This window comes from Limanda limanda, chromosome 5 (assembly GCF_963576545.1).
Source record: "Limanda limanda chromosome 5, fLimLim1.1, whole genome shotgun sequence".
Taxonomy (NCBI): Eukaryota; Metazoa; Chordata; class Actinopteri; order Pleuronectiformes; family Pleuronectidae; genus Limanda; species Limanda limanda.
Window position 1 is genome coordinate 27,255,331 of NC_083640.1, and position 22,558 is coordinate 27,277,888.

A 22,558-nucleotide genomic window follows, 5' to 3' on the forward strand; every position below is an offset into this window, starting at 1 on the left:
ATATAAGAGTCTTCATAAGAAATTTGATTCAGCCATCTTGGATCGATGGACACCTCTCAGCACTTCACCTCCCATATCAATTCTCCCACCTGTCTTCCCGTCCTTAAACTGAACACCAGTGCACTTTACAGGGTAATTTACAGAAGCTGGCAGACTGGCGCTAATTTCCCGAAGTAGCCTTTTTCTTGTGTGAGGGAGTCAATCTCTCTGCATTTACAAAATTACTGAGAAACCCTGCAGACAATGAGCCGTTCTGCTTCTCACCAGTCCGGCAACTGAGTCAAAGCTGAGAAACCTGCATATAAACTGTGTCACAAAAAATAGAACATAACTTCCTTATTTTATATTTTATTCTAAAAAGCACTATGTATCATAAATCAGTGTGTCATATATGAAACAATGTGATGGGACCCCCTTGGCATGAAACACTGACGGACAGCACATCAGGGCAACAAATGCTTAAGACCAAATAGCGAGGAAATGAGCGTTTCAATTAAGAAGATGTGTTTTCCCCCTGGTCAGCACAAAGACCCGGGCGAATGAAAAGTCCATTAAAGTGTGTCTGAAATGTGCGGAGACTATATTTCACCCTGCTGACTGCTTTGACAATATTCTCCCAGGTCTGCTGATTTGAATAGTGTGAATATTTATGTCAGGAGGTGTTTGCCTGCTCTTAATGTCTGTGCTCTGTAAGCACACAAAGAGGACAGTAACTGTCTGCCGGCTGTGGTGATGGTGTATTAACAGAGGCGATATGTGCTGCCAGAAGATGCATTAACATCGGCTCATTGTTGATTCATTCCCTGCTCCACACTGAGGGTCTGTCACTGGGTTAACTGTATACTGTATGTAACTCACTGAAACTGCTGTATGATCAATGTTAATAGATCACACTTAGGTGATGTCATGGTAACTAAACATCAAGACACTCATTAATAGACCTTCTCGCCTTTAAAATAAAAATCAATTTGAAGTAAGTGTGTACCATTATAGCAAAACATTTATAAAGATTTTTAATGAATAGGGTTTGTGACTAATTCTAAATCCGAATGGAACTACTGCAACCAACTGCCTGTGTTCTTATAAATGTTCCTTCTAGTGCAGCTTTTTAATCCAGGGTCATAGCATCTATTAATGTATTCTCTTTTGATCTTATTATTTAACACATTGCTATCTATTTTATTTGTATTATTTTACTCCTTCAACTTATATTTGTATGAATGTACATATTTTAATTTCTTTTACCTCTTTTATTAGCTTTACCTCTTCTATTTCTTTTTACTTTATTTTAGTTTTACCTGAGGAATGTTTTAACTGTGCTTTCTTATTTTAATCTTGGCCCTGTATGTTATTTTTTTATGCGCCTATTTTATTTGCCCCTTGAATCTACCTCTGTGTGTGAAATGTGCTTTTTACATCAAACTGCCTTGCCTTACCTTGCCGAAATTTAATTCAATATCACTGTATATATCCCCCCTGCTCCTGCTCTTATACAGTAGTGTGAGGTTAAGTGTCTAAAGAACATCTCCTATCAAAAGGAGAGTATGGTGCCAGGCAAACGGAAAAAACAGTGAAAGAGGAAACACAAACAGTGGTTGATAATGACTTTTCAGAACTTTATCTGATCTACAGATCAGCATTGCACTTGAGTTTGCTGAACCTGTTTCCAGCAGCTTCAGCTGCTGACTATAACTTGGGGCATGCAGTGGAAATGCAAGAGACACCATTCTCTGTATGACAAGGCAATATATTTCAATCCGAAGCAAATAGAATGTATTAAAAGATAAATAACGAATAATTATTATTCAATTATTAATGCATTAACAAATTAGTTATATTAGCTTATCATTTGAACCAGCCGGCACAAGACTGCCCTTGGAGATTGTCCAGCAATTCATGGTTTGCCAGAAAACATTACGTCACACCTCCGCATTGGTCAAAATGCAAATGTTGCACGATGATTTTACATCCATCAAATAAACCCAAACATGACGTGAAACCTTCACCAGCTTCACCTCCCCTGTAAGCACAGTCTCATCCATTATTAACAAATGTAAGCAAAAGTGGGACAAGTTGTTTCAACAGTGCAATCAGTCCCCAAGTGACTGGTGAGAACTGTGGGGTTTCTCAATAATCATATAAAGTCTCAACCTTACTAGGTAAAGTGCCTTGAAATGTATGCTGTAATTTGTAAATAACATGTATTGAATTACTCATCACAGATTACTTGTTAAATTACATGAGTAATTGTTCTATGTCAACTTATCACTTAACTTTTGTTTATCAGCCTGGCTCTATTAAAGGTGACATTTAACAACTTAACAACCATACATCACAAACTGTGTTCTTTTTTAAATTTTAATATATGTAGAAATACAATGCAGACAGATAAAGTTGGACTGCAATCATTGGTTCTGCTTTTTACCAACCACCAGTTGAAAATTTTGGCAAACCAGCAAAGAGACACAACATGTAGGCTAAAGGCCGGCGCATGCTTCTGCGTCGTCAGGGGCCCGCAGGCACGCAGCTGTAACGCAGGACTCGTTGTCATTCATGGTTCTCCAACCGTTGCGCATGTTGCCGTGCAATTCCCCGCCAGAACACTAGGCGCAGTAATGTTTTTTGTCGAAGTCGGCTCTTCTTCGTGTGTTGCACGAAGAAGAGCGATTTATTTGCATCGCCACGGCGGCTCCGCCGAGCCTTTTTCTGGCGGAAAAATCCGCCGGTTAGGGACGGGTTATACTAGTGGACATAGTGCCGGATCTCTTCTGCCAAGTGCTCTTCTATCTGGTCCATATTCGTTCTTCTAAATCTTCCGTGGTTTCCGGGCATGAACCGGAAATGCGACTCCGGAAATGATGTAGTCAGCAGACCAATCACAGCCCTCGCGGCCGGGTGACGCTTGCGGGGCTTTGCCGTCTAGTTAGAAAAATTGGCCGACTCACGTAAGGACGTAGGAAGGGCCGTGAGGGGCCCGGAAGGGCTCTTGCGTCTCCGTTCCCGTGAAAACGCAGAAGCATGCGTCGGCCTTAAACAAGACAGCTCCGGTGTTCCTGGGTGTCCTTCAGGGAGATCTCTGGGGCTGTTCCCTGCTCAACCTGAGCATCCGTTCTATTTTCATTCAGGATAGAGGAACAGTGATACCGTTTTATAGTGAACTATATTGTAGCTGTACCTCATTGTGCCCTCACACATTGGCTGCATTGCTGAAATGATACCCCATGTAGTTGTATGTAAGCGATGGCTTCTCTCTAAAGCTACGCAACATCCACTCCCAATTATTCACACTCCAACAGGTGTGGACGGATTTTATAAAGATGGGCGCTGAATTTGACTGGTTATTAAAATATCACTTGACCTTGCAAACAGGGATTACAGTGCAAGTCTGCCCCAGCGGGAGATGACTGCAAGCAGCATGCCCTGCAGGTCCTCTCCACTCAGTAAGCTGGGGCAGAATTTATGGCCCCGCAGACAGCCCTGTGCTGCATGTGTCGGTCTCCGCTGCGGATTACGGGCTACACAAATGATGATGTGTGGGTGTCAGGAGAGGTGCTAGACACTGATGTTTCAGGTTTCAAGGTTCAGCTGGAATTCGGCAGCTTACTCTAAGTGAATAATACCCTCCCGGGGGATACATACAGGAAATACTGAGGGCCCCAAGTCACTGCTGGATCATAAACACCTTCATGTTTCCTCTCTTATTCCCACTCTTTGTCTTTGTTTGTCTCCGAGGAGCAATAAGATCATCCAAAACTTTATCGCATTTACGTCCACCACAATCACATGTCAGTAAAGGCTCCGTCCATTACTCGAACTGAGCACCGTTCTTTTATGGGGCACGATAATGCAGAAGATTCTACAAACAGCTGAGTCTCATATAAATCACTGCTGGTTCTAGATGTTTTCTGTGTTGAGGCAAATAAAATAATAAAATGCAGGGTTGATGAGTTCTAGCCATAAATAAGTGATTATCTACCTGCCCCTCACTCTCACAATGCTGCTGGTATCTGGTGTTTGAATACATCAGATAATTTACTCCCACACTGTGCTTGTAGCCAACTATGAAATGTTAATCCATAGACCTTTAAGCTGCTCTTATCATATGTTTGTATGGTTTCCCCTTACAATAGGGTACTGGAAGATGAGAGTAGACCTGAGTATTACTGAATGATTAGTTCCTTAATCCAAGACTGTATAAGTAAAAAACAATGATTTACTAGAGAACAGACTGTTAGATGAAATAATCATCAGATAATGGGTAAGTTTCAAATATCTGTAGACTAGAGTAATTACCAATGCTTTCAATATACTTCACTGAACCAGCCACGAGCAGCACAAAGTATCAGCTAATTTATTACAAACATAGAACTCAATCGTTACTCTCACTGTGAAAATATGAGATGAGATAGGATAAGATATTTGAATATGAGTAAGTCTACAAAAAAAGATAATTGACTAATTGTTGCCAAGCGACAAGTTATCCTTTATGTGTGAACGGTATTAAACAGCATGGGGGCCAGTGAATATGTTTGATATCTTTTCTGCAGTCTCTTCAATGCAGACTAGACGATGCCCAAGAGCTGCTTGAAATTAGACGGATGGAGTTTGTGGCTGCGATGGATGGAAGGAACAAGTCTATACCTCCATTACCATCCATAATTCTTCCATGAATAGCTCTCTGACTGGTTGATCTGGAAAAGGGGTTACAATTAGCATGACTACCCCAGAGTCATTTGACGTACGATGAATTTGGATTGTATCCTTTCACATTGGAGTCAAAAACCTCTTGTTAAAGAGTATTAGAGGGGTTTTTCTTGTTTAGTTTGAAAGCTCAGGACTCTTTGTGCTAACAATGACAATGGATGGAAATGTTCATTGACACACACTTTCTTTTCTGCGAAATGTTCCCCTACAGTCTGATGGAAACCTACCTATGTCCAGATGATGAGTGGTCGAAAAGTCCATTTGGAGAGGTCTCATCATTATAATGAATTAAAGTGTCCTGCTGGAGTAGGATTTTCCTCAACCATGGGGACACAAATGGCCCTTAATTAATTGCCTTTAACTGATCTATGAAACATTAGTAAATTATTCGTTAACCACCGATGGTCATAAGAGGATGTTATTTCAGACAGACAGTTGGAGTTAGTGGTTAGTCCAATGAATAACATAGCATATATCAATGATTAAATTCCCGCAGTAATATTTTTAAATAAAAATATTCTATGAATGTTGAGCTTAGTCACTTTTTGCACTTAAAGAATAGTTTGATGCTAAAACTTTTACTCAAATAAAAGATCTGAATACTTTTCCCACCACAATTAGTCAAATAACATAAGATTCATCATGTCACACCGTAGGAAAAAAATATATACCAATAATAATCACATATAGCAAAGCAATTAGATTATAAAAACATGCACTGATACAATTAAGATGTACAAATGTTACATTAATACTGTTAAATACATTAATAATAATAAATCAATTAGCATGAAATTGCAAAAGAAGTGTTACATTGTATCGGCTGAGAACAAGTTTGAAGTATATGGTGCTTGACAAACTCTTAAACATATTTTTAGTTTGTATTTTTTTCTATTTAAATGCCAAAGTTAAATAGAACTTCTTCAAACATGGCAGTGAAAGCACAAATCTATTCAGATGCAGTTATACAGTATATAATAATATCATAGGTGAACTGGAGATATTGTGATGGTTCTCTGTGACACTTTAATTACATATGTGTGCTATTCTAATACAGTGGTTCCCAAACTTTGTTGCAACGGATACTGTCACCAATCTGACATGATCACCTGTAGGGGCCATGTGGAGAAAAGAGAATCTGAAGGCTGATGATTATTCTTTTTTGGATATTTTTAGAACTAGATATACACCCACCGTGTCTCATGAGGAACCCTAGTTTGGGAACTACTGCTCACAAGAGAGAAAAATATACATAAATTCCAGGTTTGACGATTCATCAACCACTTGGAACATCATTAGTATCATCAGTGTTCCTTTTGAAGAACATTTTCAGTTTAATTTCTTCTGTTAGATTTCCAATCAGACCATACTCTACTCTTTTTTCTAATATGAGGATTCAGTTTTTTACAATAAAGCAGTTTAATCCAGAGGCTCCATCCATCCAGCCATCCAGAGGAAGAAGGGTGAGGGAGATTATCCAGGGGGAGCAAGAGCTAATCCCAGTTGACATTGTGCGAGAGGCGGGGTACACCCCAGACAGACCGCCACCAGATCACTGGGACAAAAAACCATTCACATTCACACACATGGTGAATTTAGAGTCTCCTATTAAACTAACCCAATCTCTATGTCTTTGGGCTGTGGGAGGAAGCTGGAGTACCCACAGAAAACCCATGCAGACATAAGCAGAACATAGTATGACACCGGCTGGGGACCGCTGCCCCCGAATGCTCCACATATCTGCAGACAACAGCACAGCTGGTGGTGGTGTGTGTAACAGTTGCTGATTTCTTGAGGACATGGCACACTTTAATTTTACTACATGTGCACTATCTATTTCTTCATATTTAAGTGAGTGGTCAGTTTGATTTACAAAAAATCCAAAACACCTTCTCTGAGAATCAATGATCATCATGAACGTAGTTTGGCTTTGAAAGTCACCACATACGTCATCAACACAAACCTCGATACGCGCTTCACAAAAATCTTCCTGGATTACTCGACACATGCTTCGAACCCTCAACCCTGAAGGACACATCACAAATTTTAACAGAGGTCGGTCACCCTGATTTGCTCTGTCCATTAATCCAGTTTAAAATGTCTAATCTGATCTCTGTAAGTATAATATGTTTTAACAAAAGTCCAAACACTTTCCATATCAGCTAGCACACCAGAACAACAGTACTACACATATTTGACATATTTTCAGCCAATGATATGGTATTTAAATTGATGGTACAGAATCCACTCAACATTGATGACTCTACAGCATGTTTTAAGAAAGAGTGAAAGTTTTAAAATTTGAACAAAGTAATTTACTCTACAACATAGGTATAGCATAATTTATATTTTGCCTGAGAATAAACTACAAGTTGTACAACCATAGTTAAATTTAGCTCCACTTCCAACAGCAACAGTGTTATAATGACTTGAATTTATTGATTTGGCCCAAGTTATAATTAGCTAGTAATGTAATTTACAATAATACATATAAAACTATAAAGTAAATACCTTTTACTATAACTCGATAATTATGATAATTCATTTTTGGTACTTCTATTTTTATTTTACACTGGTCTTGCAATAAACAAATTTAACTGGTCATAGACAGACAGTCAGGCTTAAGCATTGACATGTTGTGAGGCTGTGAAGTCAAAGCTACTGTCAGCACTTAGAGTAGAAAGTGGAGAAATGCCCCTTCACCTAAAAAGGAAACAATTAAACTAATGGCCAATTATTGGGCAAATCTGCAGAGCCAGAATGATTCACATCTTGTGAAACCGGCCATAAATACAGTAAGTGTTGGGAAAGTAATACAGTAAAAGAAAGGACTGTTTTTATGTTGTCAGTTCAGATATCACTAAGGAATTAGGAATCAATAATTAGAACAACATTTAAAGCTGATTTATAGTTAGCTGTCCCACCATTGTTGCTGCCGCAACCATTAATCAATTTTTATTTATCACATTAAACCAGAAAGAGAGATCAATTTGCAGGATTATTTGAACCCTGTTTAATATGAGAGTTATGGAGCTTGTGTACTTGTATAAATATGTTCACTGAGGGCACTAAAAACACAAACAAACAAAGAAAATTGGGAAAAGGGTGTCTTTATGCCAGTTTGGGATGATCCTCTTTGTTTTTATTAATATTCAAATAAAAGGCGACGTGTGCTTCATTCTTCATTCTGCAGTTTGACACAGCAGTAAAAAGACGAGTCTCCGACCACCTGTCAGGTTATACAGATGGAATACTGGGTATTCTGTATGCATTGCAGTGGACGGAGGAAGGTGGCCGGGCCAAAGAGATTCTCATTGAATCTGACAGCAATTACCAGTATTAAATCAATCAAATCCTCATGCAGACAAGATATTGTCTAAAGAATTTTTCATGTGTTCCTCAGATTACATCAGAGAGGGTTGAATATCTCTTTCCTACGGGTTCCTGCTCACATGGGAGTAGAAGGCAACGAGAAGGCAGATATATGAGCAAAACAGTCATTAAAACGATTGTCAGTGGAGATACGAGAACCATTTAGCAAAGCAGGAATCAAATCTATCTTTAACAAATACCCTCACAAAACATAGACAGAATACTGGGATTCAATTGACACAGGAAGACATTTGTACAGAATTAAAAAACATGTCATCACCCGTCTGAGAATAGGTCACACAGGATTAAATTATACACTTCATAAAATAGGCAAGCACCAACTGGACTCAGCAAACAACCGGAAACTATCACTCATGTATCGATATAGCTACAGTGCCAAAGGTCTGCAATGCTGTAATTGCTGCAAATGGAGCATTCTTGGACGAAAGAAAAGTTTGAAGAACAAAATTAATATTTCATATTAAAATCATTATTTCTAACCTTCAATGTCTTGACTATATTTTCTATTCATTTTGCAACTCATTTGATAAAAAAAAAGTGTGAGTTTTCATGGAAAACACGAAATTATCTGGGTGACCCCAAACTTTTGAACGGTAGTGTATATACATAATCAATCAAGTTGTTGTCTTTAGCTTTGCTTAGTTACACTGACATTCTGTGACTGTTGTTCCTTTTTGTGGGGTTCACCAGAGCTTTGTGTTATATATAGCCCAAACCTGAATGCTCTGCTATACCAAATTGTGAGAAAAATGGAAAATCCAGAAAAAGTATTTCTTATATTTTAAATACAAAATACATGTATTGTATTTTGTTAGATTTTCTGGCACCAGTATTTTGTATTTTATTTTGATACGTTTATTTGAGGGGTATTTTGTATTTTGTATCAAAATACATTTTGATGTAAAATACATTTTGATGTATTTTTGCCCATCTCTGGATATAGTGTAACAAATGACCAAATGAAAATAATTATATTTTGGTTTGTTCAGTTTGTTGCCAATCTGCTGCTCCACACTCCAGTCCAGAAGGTGGCGGTAATGCACCTAACCGCCAACTAGCCCCAGAGGAACAAGCAGTGATTGAGCAATAGACGAAGAAGAAGAAGTGTGTAAAGATGGTCGCGGCTTTAAAGAAGTCCAGTCCGACTCGAATGAGAAGCTGCTGGTTTTTATTTCCAATGTTTAATTTAAAAAATATCCGAGCACTAACATGTTTGTTTGTTGCCGTGTGTGTGTGGACGAGCCCGTCGCTGGCGGACGAGCAGGAGTTCATGGAGGACTTTCTGAAGCGGGAGTATTCTCTGACCAAACCTTACCGTGGTAGGTCCAAATGTCAGCTACACATTAGCTGCTGTAACACCGCTACACCCAGGGACATTAGCCAAGGCTAGCTGCTAATCCCTGTTCACTTTAGATCAGTACTCTTAAAACTGCTGAAGGTACTCATCAACTAAAAGGAGCTGTCATAATGTCACAATACAGGAACGGATAGCAGCTATAATTACACAGTGAGTAATATTATTAAAGAACTCGTTAACATTAACCGGTTAAATGAGGTCTGTCCTCGTACCTAGAACAAAGTGTTTTCTTCAGTGTGGGAGACTTCTCTCATCATTGTGTTGAAAGTGTTGTAGATCAGCTGGTTTCATGGATCACACCCTGTTCACCAGACAATAGTAGTTACTGTAATAACTCTGATTCTTTACCACCACCAAGCAGTTCAATGCTAGACTTTACCATAATAACTGCAGTTGGAATTGTTGTTAATGTTCATATTAATGGTTGATATGTCAAAATACAGTTAAATAGAGAGATTTATGAAGGCAGTTATGACATCAAGAAGAAGAAACCTGTTCTGTTGCTTTGTCATCCGTCAGAGACGAGTGGGTGTGGAGGGTTTTCCTGTGAACTATTCAACCGTTTACAAGTGTTTTACTGTTTTGCAGGGTTGGGCTTCTCTAGTTCCGCACAGTGGGATCTGATGGGCACTGCCATGGTGACGCCTGACCATGTGAGGCTGACCCCCGACCTGCAGAGCAGGCAGGGAGCCGTGTGGAGTCGAATTGTAAGTCTACTAAATCCACCTGTGAAGATTCTAATTCATGCAGGTCATCATATCTTCAATAGTAATGTAGGTAGGCAACTGGACGTGCTTGCATTGCTTGACGTCCTTTCACCTCTCATCCAACATGCTTCTTCAGTAACTAATCTTCTATAGCTATTTTCAGACATGAACTGTGGAGAATGTCCTCACAACTGGATCCAGACTTTCTCTGGAGTTTTCCTTCCACACATGCAACGGGAGATTTTCCACTCACTTGGAACACATTCACAACACAGAAATCTCTGGAGCTCTCAGGTGAGGGGTGGCACAGCACACAGAGGCAGGCTGGAATGGCTGCAGAAACTCCTGAGATCATCTGAAGCCTCTCACTTGGACATTTGCGTTCTCACATCCAGCTAGGGGTGCAACGATTAGTCGACGTCGTCGACAAAAATCGATGACAAGAATAGTCGCTGACGAATTTACTCGTCGATGATTCGTTGGTTACGTCACAGCACGTGTTTTTCGTGCCGCGCAGCGGAACTAAACGGCGTTTTACCGGAGGTGCTGATGACAGCAGCTGAGGAGTGAGCCATCTCGCTTCCTTCCTATCTCTGAAAGTCGCGCATGTGCAATAGCGTCAAAACACGGAGCATTGCCGGCTTCCGCTGGAGCAGCATCGCGCACCAGAAAGTAAAAAGTTCGGGAGAACTTCACCCGTAACAGCCCGAAAAAAACTACCTGCAGTATCTGCACAGCGGACCTGTTCTCCATGGAAGCAGGTCACGCGCATGTTAGGAGGAGGCACGTGTGACGTCGTAACGGAGACGATGCGGACTCGCCTCTGTCAGATGTTATATATAAACGTATATACCTGCGCGCAGGATTCTAGCATCCATTACAAAAATATGGTTTAAACTTTTTATTAACGAGTTTAAAAGCGAAAAGTTATCCTATTGCCTGACAAACGTCTTTTTTTAATCACAATTATTTGGTCAGAAGAAGACTGTAGTTTCGTTTGTTGATGTTTTTATTGCTGTTACTTTCCCTGTTATTTTTGTTAACAGGAAAAATGGATACTTGATTTTTAATTTATCTTTTTTATTAGAACTTTGCCTGTCCTTGGTTTTAAATGGTCAAAAACTTGATTTGTCTTTGCTTTTGTGTCACAGTACCCTTATATGCAGCAAAGTTTATTAAAAGACATTTTTTTTAATGAAGTAACAATCTTTATTGCCTGTTTTTTCAGTCATCACATGCCTCGAACAACCTCAAGCAAAATTTCAAAGCTGTTTGCTAAATAAGAGCAATTGAGAATTTGTGTCATTCATAATCCGATTAGTCGATTAATCGTTTCAATAATCGGTGACTAATCGACTATCAGAATAGTCGTGAGTTGCAGCCCTACATCCAGCCCTCTGGAAAATGTGCAGAGATTATGTTCATGTGCATGTCTAAATGCAACTTATTTGAGAGTTGCTATGTTAAATAGGCAGGTCGTTGAACCTTCATCAGCTAGTGGGTCTGGGCTCCGCTGATGAAACTGAAGAAGCCTCTTTGATTAGAGGTTAAACGTCTTCAAGAAACACAACCAATCCAGTTGCCTGTGTACACGTGTACAACTCCTGAGGTCTACTAAACTCACACACATGCTCAGTCTACCTGCTGTTAACACTTCTCATATCCTACCTCACTGTTAATGTAAAATTGTCAGCAGTTAGTACCATGACTTTAAAATGAAGATTGCTCATTATGTAAGCATTTTACAAAAATAATGCAGTCTTCATTTACTAAGAATATAATAAGACTAATTCAGCCTATATAAATTACTAGTATGTTGGCGGATGCATATCACACATAGCATACATCAAAACTAACCAGTTTGTCTTTATGTCTTTTGCTTTCTAGCCTTTGCTCTTGCGGGATTGGGAGCTAAAGGTGCACTTTAAAATCCACGGCCTGGGAAGGAAGAATATGAATGGGGACGGAATGGCCATCTGGTTAACAAGAGATCGCATGCAGAATGGTATGAAGAGACAGTGCCGGTTCCTTATACAGTCACAGTCAGATATACTATATTCCTCATTTCATCTCAGTATCTCCTGTACAGACATATGTAGGATATCAAGCCATGGCTCCATTTGTGCACTCTCAGCTTTAACATTAACAGCTTGTAAAACCACAATATCTAAATTTTCTGTACACATAACTTGTGTTCATAAGACAGCCTCCGGAACTACAAATTCTGTGAATCTCATACAGTAAAGCTTTTTATCTAATGCCCCATGTGGAGGGATTCCAGTATTACCACCAACGGCAAGTTTTACTCACAGTTATTTCAATGATTAATATGCTATTGAAAGTGTTGAGGCATTATTCAATGTTGACAAATTAATCGACTGATCGACAGTTGGCTCTATGATCAGCCTCAGCTGTCAAATTTAAGCTGAGCTTAAAATGAGCTCAGACCTTTGTGAGAAGAGCTCTGAGGCCTGTACTTTGAAGCAGAATATGTGATTAGCGTCGTAACACTAGGTTTAACTCTGATCTTTTGACGTTACGATGGTGGTTTGGGGTAAATCGTCATAGTACCGTCAATGAACATGTTGACCCTGCCAGGGCTGTAAATAAAGGCTATAATTTAATGGAATACACAAATGTAATTACAGTCATATTTACTGGTGCTGTAATGATCTTGCAGTGATGTTATTAACTTATAAACTTACACATTCACAGTGTTTCCCCAGTCCCCGCTTGTCATTTTGCATCTGCAGCAAAGACTTCCCGTCTAAGTTCCTCCTATTTATTTCACATTATAGTTTGTGCTGCTCTGCTGCCTGTAGACTCCGGGTTGTGATTGGTCGTATGCTGCAAATGGCCCCACTTTAATGTGACCATGCTCTGTAAACCCTGGGTTGATTTATCGAGCTGATACAGACGACTGTTGTTGGGCTCAGTGAAGCTGGATGATAATTACATGTCATGGGTATGTTGAACTTGCTTTGTATTTCAGACCTCTAATGTACATTTCTGTTTCTTTGCAGGTCCTGTATTTGGTAACATGAACCAGTTCACTGGACTTGGTATATTTATGGACACTTACCTCAATGCGGACAAGACCCACGATGTAAGTGACAGCTGGAGTCATCCAGCCTAATCTGACTTGGGTAACACAGTTTTAAACAATACCAGTCAACAGCCTGCCAGTCTTGCTCTGCCTCTTTATTTAGATTATTTATGCTGATGTCAGAAATGTGTCATATTTCTTTCCCTGCTTCCCTTTTTGAATGTGAGGAAGACACAACCTGGAACTCAGGTAGCATCAGACACCGCTGTTTATTCTGAGCTGCTGAATGTCCATCCATCTTCACCGTTTCATTCCATCCATCTGCTTTGATTCGTCTATGCTGTTGGTGTTGTTGTGTTATTATAACCGAAATAACAGATTGATTGTGTGCGTTTCTGAATCTTCATATAAAGACGACTGTCTCCCCTTTCTTCCTCTCAGAGGACTTTCCCATATGTATCAGTGATGCTGGGGAATGGGACCTTGTCATATCAACACGAACAAGATGGACGCCGCACTGAACTTGGAGGGTGCACATCCTTGGTGCGCAATGCGATCTTCGACACATTCGTCCTCATCAGATACTCCAAAAACAGACTGACGGTACGAAACTTTAAAGTGTAAATTACACAGTTTACCTTGGCTTCAGTCAGAATCCACTATTTGCACACCTTATTGTGTTGAAGATGTAATATTTAATGGATACTGTAGTGGAAAAAAACTATTTTGTAGTTCAAAACCATACCTGCATACCTGTCTTAGGCTTTTATGACCTGAACTGCTTGTGACCTGAAACCTTTATGACCTTTCTATTACTTATTGACTGTCAAAGAACTTCATTTCCGTCTGCTTTATCTTCAAAGGCAACGTATGCAAATCAGTTTCCTGTGTCTTAATTCCTGTCTCAAACTGCGCCTACAGAGCCAGTCTGAACCGGCTCAGACAAACAGCCTTAGTTCTCATATAAGATCCTTGCATTTGCCTGTTCTCCATCTTCACTCTGAGATCCCTGTGAGATCCCTCTCTGTGTTGATCATTTCTGCATAAAGGCCCTATTAAACTAGACAAATTTGGTGTTCACCCTCTTTTATTTTCAGATTTCCATCACAATACCAGTTATCCAACAGTCTACACTTAATACCTCACATCGACAGAGTGAAAATATTTTTTTTATTTTTTAACCAAAATGTCTCATTAAGAAAAATGTTCAATCTCTTAAACTGTGTAAAGTCCCTGTGGGAACAGTTACAGCTTTGAGTCTCCTTGGTTGAGACCCTACAAGCTTTATACAGCTGGACTTGTGCAGTTTATCTCCAGCTGTTTTCAGACCTGTCCTTCAGACCAACTCCAGGGAGTTAGGTCTGGATTTTCTCTGCAGTTCTTTCACACATGCACAACGCAGCAGGAGATTCTCAGCTCAGTTTACAACATCCTCAAGTTCTCTGCAGATTTCCGATGAGCGTTGGTGCAGAGGCAGGATGTAACCTATTTATTCTGCTGTGTTTACAGCACATCAACAACGGCATCAGCTGTTACCACCACAAACTATCTTGGCATCTTTGTCTGTTTCTTCTTCATGTATGGCACTGCTTCTTCATCTTGAGAAAGAGTTTTCTTTTGTCTGTCACGTGTTCGAAACTTTATTGACCCCCCACTTGCTCATTGGAAATCCTGCAGAGGATCTCCTACTGTGTTCTCACATCGGCTCCTCAGGACTTTCTACGGACTTTATTAGTGGGTGCCAGGCGGAGAAAGTCCAATGTAACTCTGGAGGCTCTCACTCTGACATTAGCTTTAACACATACACCTCCTCTGGTGAAGTGTCTGAAGGCAGCTTCAGTCCTCCTTTTATATCTCAAACTCTCAGATTGTATGCAAAGTGTCTGTGAGTTGTATCCTCAGGCTCTATACAAATGTTCTGTGGGGTTTTAAACAGTCTGAGCTACGGGGTATTTGTCGTTAAATATTACGTAGTCATGTTATAATCTACAACAGTAACACTGATAATGAAGAAAAATCTATGAAAGTCACTAAAGACCATTCCTAGCATCAGTGTTCATCAGTGTTTCATGCTGACTCTTCCTTGTCCCTCCAGCTCATGGTGGATGCAGAAGGTAAGCAGGAATGGACAAACTGTGCTGACATCACAGGATTGCGGCTACCTACAGGATACTTCTTTGGAGCCTCCTCTGCCACTGGAGACTTATCAGGTATGAAGATTCATCGCAAGTAGGGATGAAACAATTACCACAATAAATTTCCCAACAGTTCAAATTGGATTTATTATTAAAACTGTGCTTTGAAAAACTCCAGCATTAATCAGCATTAGCAACAGTCTCCCAGATGCAGTATACAACTTGGGTTTGTTTTGTGTCAGTGAAAACATGATGGAAAGCAGCGTAAAGCAGATTGTGTAACTGAGGTTTTTCAGTCTTCTGATAAGACCACTTTGAGTAAGTGTGGTCATATTATGGTTTTATAAGAGCTCAGAACCAAAATGTTCACCGTGTCTGCAGAACATGCAGAAAGAAGATCACTGTGAAAAAAGGGGCAACATTTGAAATGTACATAAAGTTAACGTCAGTCATTGTGTTAAATGAGTCTTCTGTGTAGAGAAATGTTTGTTTTTTTAACTTTCTAATAGATATAGTCAATAATATAATCTGAAACTGTAACAAGCTGCCTTCGGCATCTTGTGACTTCAGACGCTATACTTCCTTGCACATTATAAGATGTTGCACAGTTAAGTTACCCAGACTATACAAATTATTTTGTGAGCTGATAGATTCGAATTTGTGATCCAACATCATTGATTAATAACTATATACATGTGATTGTCAGTTTTTGTGAGCTATAGAGACGGGCACACACACACACACACACACACACACCTGCACTTTTGTGTGAAGGCTTTCTTCAAGTGTTTATAACTGAAACTGTGCTGACCTGTGTTGCTGTAGATAACCATGACCTCATCTCCATGAAGCTGTACCAGCTGACAGTAGAGAGGACTCCAGAGGAGGAGAAGGAGCTGGAGGAGGAGGTCATCATTCCCAGAGTTGACAACATGGAACAGTTTCAAGGTAGACACACTACCTTGCCTCAGCTCTCACATATTATGGGTGACTTGATGGTTGGTTATTTTATATTTGTTTAGTGATAATCCACATACTGGAAAGATGAGTGTTTTGGGCTCTGTATGTCTTACACTTTTATCCAAAGCGACTTACGATAAGTGCATTCAACCCCGAGGGTACAAACCAAGAACAACAAGAATCAAGAAAGTACAATTTCTTCAAAAATAACGCAAAACTACAAAGTACTATAAATGTGTGCCATTTAAGTGCTACTAAATTGTTAGTATTTTTTAGTTTTTTTTATGTTTTTAATTTTTTTAATTTTTTATTCAAGGCATAGTCGGACAACCTGCTTGCTTATCATTCTGTTCTCTCCTCTTTTTCTGCCTCTATTTCTGAAGCCAAAAGCACTTTTTACCCTGGTAAAAAGAGCCTGAGACATCCAGGTCCTGAAGGGAGGAAATAAGGATCTGGTGGTTCACTGTGTCAAGTGCAGCAGAGAGGTCTAGAAGGATAAGGACAGAGGAGAGAGAGGCTGCTCTAGCAGTGTGAAGTTGCTCAGAGACAGCAAGGAGGGCAGTCTCAGTTGAGTGACCTGCCTTGAAACCAGACTGATGAGGGTCAAGAAGGTTATTGTGGTTCAGATAGGAGGAGAGTTGATTAAAGATAGCTCGCTCGAGTGTTTTGGAAACAAAGGGAAGAAGAGAGACAGGTCTGTAGTTATTTACTGCAGACGGGTCAAGGGTGGGTTTCTTCAGGAGAGGATTTACTCCTGCCTCCTTCAGAATTAGCGAAACAGCCAGTTGACAGGGAAGTGTTGATAAGATGGGTGAGAAAAGGAAGAAGGTGAAGAGCGATAGACTGGAGAATGTGAGAGAGGATGGGGTCAAGGGGGCAGGTGGTCGGGCGGGCGGAGGTTACCAAGGTAAGAACTTGATGGGAGACAGGGAGGTGAAAGAGGAAAGCGAAGGGGATGAAGATGATGGAAATGTAGTTATAGAAGGAGGATCAGAAAATGAAGAGCGTATGTCATTTATTTTTTTTGTAAAGTAGTTGACAAAGTGGCTTGGTAGAAGTGAGGAAGGAGGAGTGGGACTGGGGGGGTCAAGGAGGTTGGAAAAGATAGAGAAGAGGTTTTTGGGGTTCGAAAATGAGGATTGAATTGCAGTTTGGTAAAAAGTGCTTTTGGCTGCAGAAATAGAGGCAGAAAAAGAGGAGAGAAGAGACTGATAAGCGAGCAGGTCGTCCGACTATACCTTGAATAAAAAAAAAAAATACTAACAATTTCTTCACTATATGTAACACAATCATCAGCAGATGGAGTTTAGCCACAGAATTAAAGATATTTCAGTTTCCATGTCTTTTCGATGCTCTTTAAGGAGCTTTGTATTTCAATGTTCACTTTAGACCTAGAAAACAGCAGCTGATGGGCTACTACAGTTTAGGGATTGGGATTTTGATGTCTCGTCCCAATAATGACAGGATCATTTTGATGATCAGGTATAACATTTCCTTGCTGTTGTTGATTACAATATTTCTGTTTTCGGCACTGATTGGTTATTTTTCTCATTATAGCAAATTTTTAATTTGTTTTTAGAAAACATAGCAACTTGGGTTATAACAAGGCAAATTTGTTTTAATGAGGTATGTGGATTTTGTGAAAAGGTACATAAATAAATATAGTTTAATATGACAAGAGAGGTTTCTTATAACAAAACTGGTAATAACAAGAAAAAAAGTCATAACTCTCAAATATATAAAAATATTTTGGACAACCTTGTATAAAGGTATTTTTCAATGATATAAAACTTGCAGCGGTAAATGTTAAACAGTCAATATTGAAAAAAAACTAAAGTGACAAAACAAACCTGCAAACTGTTAGAAACTCCTCATCATGAAGTGGTTGTACGAGCTGAGCATGACACCTGGTGCGGTCTGTTTGATAATCAGTCTGTCATCCTCTGTCTTTGCAGTTGTTATCCAGGAGGAAGGGATGAGCAAAGTCCAGATCTTCTTCACCCTCCTCTTCTCCATCATGGGCCTGGGTGTGCTGGCAGTGATAGGGCTGGTGCTTTACGGACGCTGGACAGAAAAGAGGCGTAAACGCTTCTACTGATCAGGAAGCAATGATCCGTGTAGGTTTTCAGAATGTTTGTTGCTTTATCAACAGACATGACAACAATGACAAGACTTGCCACAGCTTTACTGAAACTATACAATCAAATGAACAATGAGTGAAAAACCTCGTGGGTCTGAAGCCCAGAAACAGAAACAGAAATTAGCCGAGATGTACAGGTGAAGAGATCATGAACAGGTAAGCCAGCTGTAGAATATTCTTTAAAGCTGCTTTCAGACGTGTAGTGAACTCTGGAGATTCTCTGAAATTTCTCCGGAGGAGGTGAATGTGTGAAGGCGATTGTCCGTCGTAGTCGTAGAAGACACATGTCAAGAGAGATTTTGTGATCATAGCCGATGTTTACGTGCTGTTAACAAAAACTTCCTGCCTCTGTCTGCTGCTCCACCCCTCACCTGAATCCTGCATAAATTTGTTGCTGCTGCGAAAGTTTCTGAGCAGAGAATCTCTTGCTGTGTTGTGCAATTGAAAGGTATCCTCTGGAGAATGTCCACACCCAATACTCCGGAGTTCTCCCTGAAATCATGTCTGAAAACAACTTTAATGTAGTGGGAGACGGACAAGATAAAGCTGCCCTTGTAAAAACAAGTTCAAATATGTTCATCTCAACTTAAAGCACAGTGGGTTGAAGAATCCCATCGCACTTCCTGACATACTGTAGATTTCAGCCGAACAAAAATGTGTAAATCCTCTACAAAATCAGATGCTGTGTTTACTGTCACCATTTCACAGGTTTTTTTGGTACAGAAGTCTAGTTACCTCTTACTGCCACTTGGTGCTGCCAGCGTGCAGCTTTGATCTGACTCTTAGCTGCTGTGCAGACCAGTCAACCAGTGGATCACTGCAGATTCTTGCTGCACCATAGAAGCTCCTCCATGCATAGAGAGCACCTTATAAAAGCCAGCGAAGCACTATGATCAGCTCGTGTGACAATTGGGTTTAACCCGGCTGTTTTTTAAATGTACGACCAATGACACCTCATAATATGTTGTACATTAATAGAGCTATCGGAGTTACCAGTGCTGTTTAAGTGCCTAGCTCGGACCAATAAACACAAGGTCTTACTTTATATTCCAGCTCTTTCTGGAGTTTTTAGTTCCCCCTTAATTTCATCTCAGAGGATTTGGCTTCAGTCACTCTCTAAAGTTACTTACACTTCTTAGCTGCTGTTGTAGCTTGCGCTAAGAAATACTTGTCACCACTGTCTTTTAAAAAATCCCTAACATTCTCTGTGGCACTGAATTGTATCAACGTCTCATCTAACTATTTCAATATGTTATGAACTAATTCATTCATTATGTTGCTTTAGAATTTAAATCTGGAATGCACTGTGAATTTGATAGCCATATGCAGGATTATGTTGTTGCGTTAGAGTAAAGTATATATGAATGCTGTTTATTGTTTAGGAGTGTAACCTGTGATTTATTTGTTCAAATTATGCAATACAAGCTCGTGCCTTACACTTGGTGTCCAGTGGCTGGAGCTCCCTCACCACTGCTGTACAGGCAAATAAGGGAACTGGTTACTGTGATCTGTTTCTTCACTGCTGTGTAAATGAGGAGCTTTGTTTCTGTAATCAGGGCGGAGCATCAGGTCAACTGCAGACAGGCAAAGTGACAGTGGAGCAGCCACGTAAGAGGACACATATTTACAGATCAGCGTGTCCACACATTTATACATCCATTGAAAATCCGACTGAAGTCAAACTATTGGACAATATCATCTGGAAGTTTCCCTGGAGATCTAGAGAAGGGACAGGGTGCTACCTAAAGTCATCACAATTAGTGAAGTAAAGGCAAAATAATTATAAATATTTGTGTCATTAACAGGCAGCAATGTGTTGATTTGAACAAAAGCCCAAACCAGCACTTGTAACGTTGTGTGTGGACATGCAGAGAGGTGACAGAGCCACATCCACTGGTCAGGTTCCAAACAGGCCTTTTTCACAGCAGCCATTTTAACTGACAGCAGGTAAAGGTGAGCAGTTACTGAACAGACAGCGGCTCTGTTAAAAGCATGACAGTGTGACACTGAGGCAACATGCACAATACCAGGGCCCTGACACTGAAGCAGCTAAATGGAATTCAGGCATCATTCATTTAGCTTTCTTGCTATGACATGTCGAAGTGTCTGTCATGAAAACAGCCTGTGTACAGTCGGAGCCTGGAGTCACTTCAGACCTGGAGCCTCAGTCAGAGATGACGTGTGGGCTGCAAAGGTCTTAGCTCACTTCTGTCTGACTCCACAAACTTCGATTAATTTACAGACCTGGAGCCTTCAAGCTCAACTGTCACTTAAATCGCTTGAGGCAATTCATTGTAATGTGTTAAAGGAGACATTTTGTGTGTTTACCTGGGGGGGGGGGGCCTTAGGAGTCAGGTGCTAACCCCAAACAGAATCTGAAAAGAGGACCTGCAGTAACTGACAGTAGGAGTAAAGTGAACTTTAGAGCATGTAAACCTTTTCAAATCAAAATCATGAACCTGAACATGAGAACAATATGTCTCCTTTACATCTGCATATTTCAAATTTCCTCCCTGCTGCAGAATGACTTGAACATCAGCTTTAGTGGTTTTCATTTTTGTATATGAGTAGTTGTGGTGTTAGTCATGGCTGAGTCACAGGATGATGCAGACTTTACTTTAAGGCAAACCGAGTCCGGTAACAGCTCCTGTGTTTTAAGCTTAAAGATACATCAACACTTCTCCATCCGTTTTGTGCGATTCTTCTAAACAAAATGATCATGTTCACTTAGAGGAGGATAAAAAAAAACTGAAGAAGAAAGTGCAAAACTACTGTCGCGTGTGAAAATCTCCCTGGAATTGCAAATGCACTTATAAATCTAAAGTTCACTCAACAGGTTAAAACAGCACCAGCACAACAGTCACTAATGTCACTGACTGACATTAGCACATGATGCAGATACAAGGAGGCAGATGAATAGCGCTGCTTCTTATTTACAGCAACATGTTTGTAAGAGTGTTAACATGTAGGGAGATTTCCATGTGCTTGTGTAGAAAAGAAGGGAGGAGGTGCTGCAGAACTCCAGCTGAGCGAACAGCTTATCTTTATTGAGGCAGGTAGAAGCACAAAAAACAAGATCCCTCAGGTCCGGCTGATTAATGAATATTGTAGATAATCGTGTGGAAAGAAATGAAGGCACTCCATCTTCAGGTGAATTTTTTGTTATTAATCTATTTTTTCTATTAAAATGATTATTCATTCTTCAGGGACCCTGATGAAGAATTGATACATGCTGGTCTGACAGTCTATGTGCTTGAAGAATGCAGAGCCTTTTTTTCCTCTGTGACATTTTGCTTTATTCAACATCCAGCAACACCTCTGGGATCTTGTTTGTTGTATTATTTGTTCTTGCATATGTCATTTTGGTTCCTGCTGTTTGAAAGCATATCAATCAGTAGCTAATGTCATGTTCATGCTCGGAGTTAAAGCTCCACTACCTGCCTCTTGAAGCTCTTCAGACTGTTATTTCACGTTTCCTCAAATTGTCTGTGTAGGTTTTTTTAATTGTCTTATGAAAGTCAAGCTGTTTGTCGCAATGATTTAATTCATGAGCCAACATTGTGGCAAACGGCTCTAATTATTTATATAGTAATGTTCAGCAAATCCTAATTTGTAAAATCAAAACACTTGTTTTAGACAAACTGTAAGTGAAGATCATTTGTTGTTTTTGCTCCTGTGTTTGAATGTTTTTCAGTAAAAGTTTCTGGGATTTATCTCATGTTGTAATGTTTCCTTATTTTTCTTTTTCCGCAGAAAATATCTCATGTATTTATACATGCTTTAGATGTTAACAAGTACAGACACATCATCTTGATGTGTCTCAGATGTGATCACTTTGAATCTGAGGACATTGTTGCCAGTTCCCTGTCGGAACATCTTGAGTTGTTTCCAGTGTTTAAGCCAGAATTAAGTCTAGGTTAGACTTAAGATAAAGTTTTACTTTGTTAAATGGGGTGTAGGTATTTAGTTATGATGCTTAGGCTAAGGAGAAAGGGGATGTCAATCAGTGTCCTCACAAAGAGTGTGTGCACGTACATGCAACTTAAACATTGATATTCTCAGGACCAGTTGACCACATTGGGACCAAAGCCTGGTCCTAATGAGGCAAAACGTCAT

At 39.9% G+C, this 22,558-nt stretch overlaps 1 protein-coding gene across 1 annotated transcript; it reads left to right on the plus strand.

Moving 5' to 3' along the window:
* The first annotated feature begins 9,203 nt into the window (after nucleotides 1–9,203).
* On the plus strand, nucleotides 9,204–22,160 carry lman2lb (lectin, mannose-binding 2-like b). Its single transcript, XM_061071199.1, has 8 exons — nucleotides 9,204–9,416; nucleotides 10,043–10,161; nucleotides 12,049–12,166; nucleotides 13,185–13,267; nucleotides 13,649–13,810; nucleotides 15,303–15,417; nucleotides 16,168–16,290; nucleotides 18,258–22,160. The coding sequence occupies exons 1-8, from the start codon at nucleotides 9,212–9,214 to the stop codon at nucleotides 18,398–18,400; spliced, it is 1,068 nt and encodes a 355-aa protein (XP_060927182.1). The 5' UTR covers nucleotides 9,204–9,211; the 3' UTR covers nucleotides 18,401–22,160.
* The last annotated feature ends 398 nt before the right edge of the window (nucleotides 22,161–22,558 follow it).